This window comes from Salvelinus namaycush, chromosome 5 (genome assembly GCF_016432855.1).
Source record: "Salvelinus namaycush isolate Seneca chromosome 5, SaNama_1.0, whole genome shotgun sequence".
In the NCBI taxonomy this organism is placed as follows: Eukaryota; Metazoa; Chordata; class Actinopteri; order Salmoniformes; family Salmonidae; genus Salvelinus; species Salvelinus namaycush.
Genome location: NC_052311.1, coordinates 69,368,610 through 69,373,888, shown reverse-complemented (window position 1 = coordinate 69,373,888; position 5,279 = coordinate 69,368,610). Strand labels below are relative to the sequence as shown.

The window sequence follows — 5,279 nt, the reverse complement described above, 5'->3', positions numbered from 1 at the left end:
CAAGGCTAACCAACAGAGAGGGTATGGGACAAGGCTAACCAACAGAGAGGGTATGGGACAAGGCTAACCAACAGAGAGGGTATGGGACAAGGCTAACCAACAGAGAGAGTACGGGACACGGCTAACCAACAGAGAGGGTATGGGACAAGGCTAACCAACAGAGAGGGTATGGGACAAGGCTAACCAACAGAGAGAGTACGGGACACGGCTAACCAACAGAGAGAGTACGGGACAAGGCTAACCAACAGAGAGAGTACGGGACACGGCTAACCAACAGAGAGGGTACGGGACAAGGCTAACCAACAGAGGAGTACGGGACAAGGCTAACCAACAGAGAGAGTACGGGACACGGCTAACCAACAGAGAGGGTACGGGACAAGGCTAACCAACAGAGAGGGTATGGGACAAGGCTAACCAACAGAGAGAGTACGGGACACGGCTAACCAACAGAGAGGGTATGGGACAAGGCTAACCAACAGAGAGGGTATGGGACAAGGCTAACCAACAGAGAGAGTACGGGACACGGCTAACCAACAGAGAGGGTACGGGACAAGGCTAACCAACAGAGAGGGTATGGGACAAGGCTAACCAACAGAGAGAGTACGGGACACGGCTAACCAACAGAGAGGGTACGGGACAAGGCTAACCAACAGAGAGGGTATGGGACAAGGCTAACCAACAGAGGGCTCTGAATCAGGACAGAAACAACCCTGACAGTGTGTATGGGTTCCTCTGGTGGTGACTGACTAGTACTGCAGCCCAACGATGTCAAGGCAAAAACATAAAACTTTTAACAATGTCAATGAGAAGGTGAGATTATTTGTGGGGTATGTAGATTGGTATAAAACTAATGTAAAAAAAGTATATTTTGTTTATCTCAATTATGTTTATACTTCTCAATGCCACAGATTTCCCCCCCATTTATTTTGTCTGTCAGAAGTTGATATTCAATACAAACCACCAAGAAACATTCAAATGGACAAGAAAGAAAAGTTCAAGCTCTTTATTTTCAGTCCACATTACCCAAGCTGTAATCCACTTCTCCACACGGATCACTAAACTGCTCCAGAGTTTATACAGGATCATGACACATACCAATACCCTTGTTCAGGTGTTCACACATGATCATCATACAAAACTCCTATTTGGTCTTGTTTAATGTGTCTATGTCCACAGGTGTTATGGATATTTAAACGTGATAACGGTTTGTGTTTTTTATAAACTGTAAGCAGAGAGAGGAGAGGATGAACCACCTCAAAAAAAGGAAACAGGAAAAACTACTACTATAGAAAGCACAGAAAAATTCAACAAAAAAAAAGATGAGATTCAGCTGAATGTGATTCAAAATCCTTGTTTATGCCTGGTGCAAACACCAGTCCTTTGTCCTGATCTTGTCCACACTCTCAGAAAAATGTGAAAATGTGTCTTGTATCTATCCACTGCCAGATCCTGGTCCCTCCCTGTATGCAAATGATTTGAGAGCTATTCTTTCAAAATAATAGATATTTATTTATTTTAAGACACATATTGATGCCATTAGACAATGGTGCTAAATGTCAATATTTTAGAAGGTGTTATAATTGTGATTTAAATTCACTGTCCATATGTCTACACTTGTAAGAAACCCAGACACAATGTGTGCCTGACTACCTTCGGGGGGGGGGGGGGGGCAGGAAGATATGATCACAATGCCTCTTTCAATCATCTACACCGGTCTGAAAATGTGGGCACAATCAGAATGTTGACATGATCAAAACAAAGGATGCACGTTATAACCAGGTATAAACAGTGCTTTATGGAATCCAGTACAACCTAAGACATGATCTGCTCTATACAAATGGTGAACTAATAGCAAGGGCACATATCAATTATTACATAATTTGTCTGTCTCCTGATCTCATTATTCAAACCTATCAATATATAGTATTTTCCCTGAACAATATTTGCACAGTACCTTAGAATTGTTTAGATAAATGACATATTGGAGTATTCCCTTTCTAACAGAATGATTGACTTTGTAAAGCCCCCAGAACGGACAAGTTGACAAGCAGAAAGACAGCATATGTATTCATTTTGTTTTGCTACATTTACAACATTTGAGTTAGTTCTTTTTTTTTTGCATAATTTTTCCTGTTTGCAGTTTGGTGTATGGCTGCAATGAAGTATGGCAAATGTCTGTTGTATAGCACCAAAAGACTGTTTGCTGGCCAGACATTTGATGACTTGTATTGTATGGTGTAGAAATAGTACATAGCAAAAATGTGCAATGCAGCTCAATCTTTTTGCCTGCAAGGTGATTACATTTTACAAAACAGCAAAGAGAAACAATGCTAATAGCATATTACTAGACAAATAAAGCTAGTCAACACAGTCAATACAAGCCTGCTCCGTGTTCCACTGTGATTCACCTACTCCTTTTGTATCCCGGGTTTATTGTTAACGTGTTGCTTTCTGGTCATCTGAGGGATACAAAACCACTAGGAGCTGAAAGTCAGACATGTTACGCAGTGAGCGCTCGCTTGGTACAGTAATGTACTTTCCCAAGATTTGACAATAAAACATGTTTTTCAATAAGATTTTGATCCAATTACAAATGATAAAAAGGTAGAATTACAGTCTGGTTGCATCCAGGTTACCTTCATTTTAAAAACAGGTTACGGTGGGAGATCACTTACCAGAATTTAACTTTATCATTTGGGGTTTGTCTAAAAAGCATTAACATAGTTATATAAAAACATATACCCAAATTGTAGCTTCGATAAGCCAGAGCAACGGAACTAAAGGTTCCAATTTTTTAAAAATAGTTTTTTATTTTATTTTTTAAATCTCAGTTATTCAAGAAGTTATATTAATATATAGCACCAGCCTGTAGATCACAAGTCTTGGGGATGTATGTTCTGAAAGAGACAATGTGGTGGTGAACTAAATAGCATAACCCAGACAGCAGTGAGACAAAATGCTGAATTCCCCAAAGAACTAAAAGTGCAGTCCCACTCCAGCAAATTCCCAGACCCAAGCTATCTAACCCCGGCCACAGAACACCTCTCCTACCACCTCTATGCCAACTGATGAGGTGCTTCAAGCATTTCCATGAGGAACGTGTCGATAGGGGTGTCACCAATCAGCTTGAAGAAGAACAGGTGCTCCAAACACTTCAAGCCAATAGAACGCAGTGCTGGCAGCCTGAGGAGGAGCTTAGCGAACCTGAGGGGGAGGGGTGAAGAGTGAGGGAATGAAATAAGTTAATAAGCTACATGAATGCAGCAGCAACACTCCTAGCTCTTACAGGGTCAGTTAGCAGCACAACCACAGGAGAGCAGATTAGTATGTACAATACAAATGGATTTATCCAGGATGTACATGCCTTTTAATGTATGAGATACTAGTACTAATTCATGTAGCACATTTAATGCCTACCTTCCCTGCTGCTCTGGGTATTTCTGCTTGCAGTAGGCTTCCAGTGACGCATAGACCTTCTCTCTCAGGAGCTCCACCTCTCCGGTGTTGGACAGACCTTTAGCGTCTGAGGGAGGGACACAACCGGTGAAGGAAACCATGACAGTAAAGGTGCAGAGGTAACATTGTGTATGAGGGACTAATGGTAACAATAGAGCACCTGGGTTGAAGAGGACGATGGCTCGGAGGCAGCCCAGCTCTGTCTTGTCCATCTGCATGTCTCTCATCTTACTGACCAGCTCAGTGAGAACCCTACAGGAGGCCGGAAAGAGAGGTGGAGAGAGTTGTCTTACATAGATATACACTTTGTGTGTGTGTGTGTGTGTGTGTGTGTGTGTGTGTGTGTGTGTGTGTAGGTTATTACCGGTCAAATATGGCTCCCACCTCAGCACTCTGCACACTCTCCCTGTGGGGGTCAATTACAGCGTGTTATCACATGATGACGATAACAGAATTGAATACAACACTGTTATTATATACCTCTATGGTAATTATGCTATTATTATATTGTACGTTTTCCCTATTAGTGGTTAATGTTATGGGAAGCTGATCCTAGGTCTGTACCTAGGGGAAACTTAGCCGCATACTGTGTGCCTACCTGTCAAAGATGGCCGCCACCCCTGCACTGTGTGCGTTGTCCGGTGTAGCTCATTGGCTAGCAGGACCCCGTCCTTCACAGCGATGGAGCGGTGGGAGAAGGAGGCGATCAGAAGTTCATTCCACCCTGACACACACAGGAGAAAAAGAGGGGAGAAGACAGGAGAGGAGCAGAGGAGGGAGAAGAGACCGAAGGGATGGGACAGATACACAGGACGGAAGAGCAGAGAGGATCAGAGAAGGGAGGAGGAGACCATCAACAACCTCTGGGGCATTTGCTACTGTGTCCAACAGAGTCTATCATGTATCAAATGATAGACCATGGATTGCTTGTTGCTCACTTACTCTACATGGTCAAAAGTATGGGGACACTGCTTCAAATTAGTGGATTCGGCTATTTCAAAATTTCTGCTACAATAGCCCCCTGATGAATCCCTGGTAAAGACATTTCTGCTACAATAGCCCCCCGACGAAGGACAGTAAAGACATTTCTGCTACAATAGCCCTCTGACGAAGGACAGTAAAGACATTTCTGCGACAATAGCCCTCTGACGAAGGACAGTAAAGACATTTCTGCTAGAATATCCCTCTGATGAAGGACAGTAAAGACATTTCTGCTACAATAGCCCTCTGATGGACAGCTAAAGACATTTCTGCTACAATAGCCCTCTGACGAAGGACAGCTAAAGACATTTCTGCTACAATAGCCCTCTGATGAAGGACAGTAAAGACATTTCTGCTACAATAGCACCCTGACGAAGGACAGTAAAGACATTTCTGCTACAATAGCACCCTGACGAAGGACAGTAAAGACATTTCTGCTACAATAGCACCCTGACGAAGGACAGTGAAGACATTTCTGCTACAATAGCCCTCTGATGAAGGACAGTAAAGACATTTCTGCTACAATAGCACCCTGACGAAGGACAGTAAAGACATTTCTGCTACAATAGCACCCTGACGAAGGACAGTAAAAACATTTCTGCTACAATAGCACCCTGACGAAGGACAGTAAAGCACAAGAATAAAGCATACAATTAGCGGCTGCAGGCTGCTCTTTCTTTGTTATTTAAAAAAATATATATACAGTACCAGTCAAAAGTTTGGACACACCGACTCATTCAAGGGTTTTTCTTTAGTTTTACTATTTTCTACATTGTAGAATAAAAGTGAAGACATCAAAACTATGAAATAACATATGGAATCATGTAGTAACCAAAAAAGTG

The 5,279-nt window shown here is 42.5% G+C and overlaps 1 protein-coding gene across 1 annotated transcript; it reads right to left on the bottom strand.

Annotated features, from left to right (window-relative positions):
• Positions 1–988: 988 nt before the first annotated feature.
• Positions 989–4,286, bottom strand: rxrbb (retinoid x receptor, beta b; the record flags this gene model as incomplete). Its single annotated transcript, XM_038992837.1, is given in 6 exon segments — positions 989–3,204; positions 3,418–3,523; positions 3,617–3,708; positions 3,821–3,862; positions 4,055–4,097; positions 4,100–4,286. Coding segments are annotated over 6 exon segments (618 nt in total), but the record flags the coding sequence as incomplete, so codon positions are not given.
• Between the last annotated feature and the right edge of the window lie 993 nt (positions 4,287–5,279).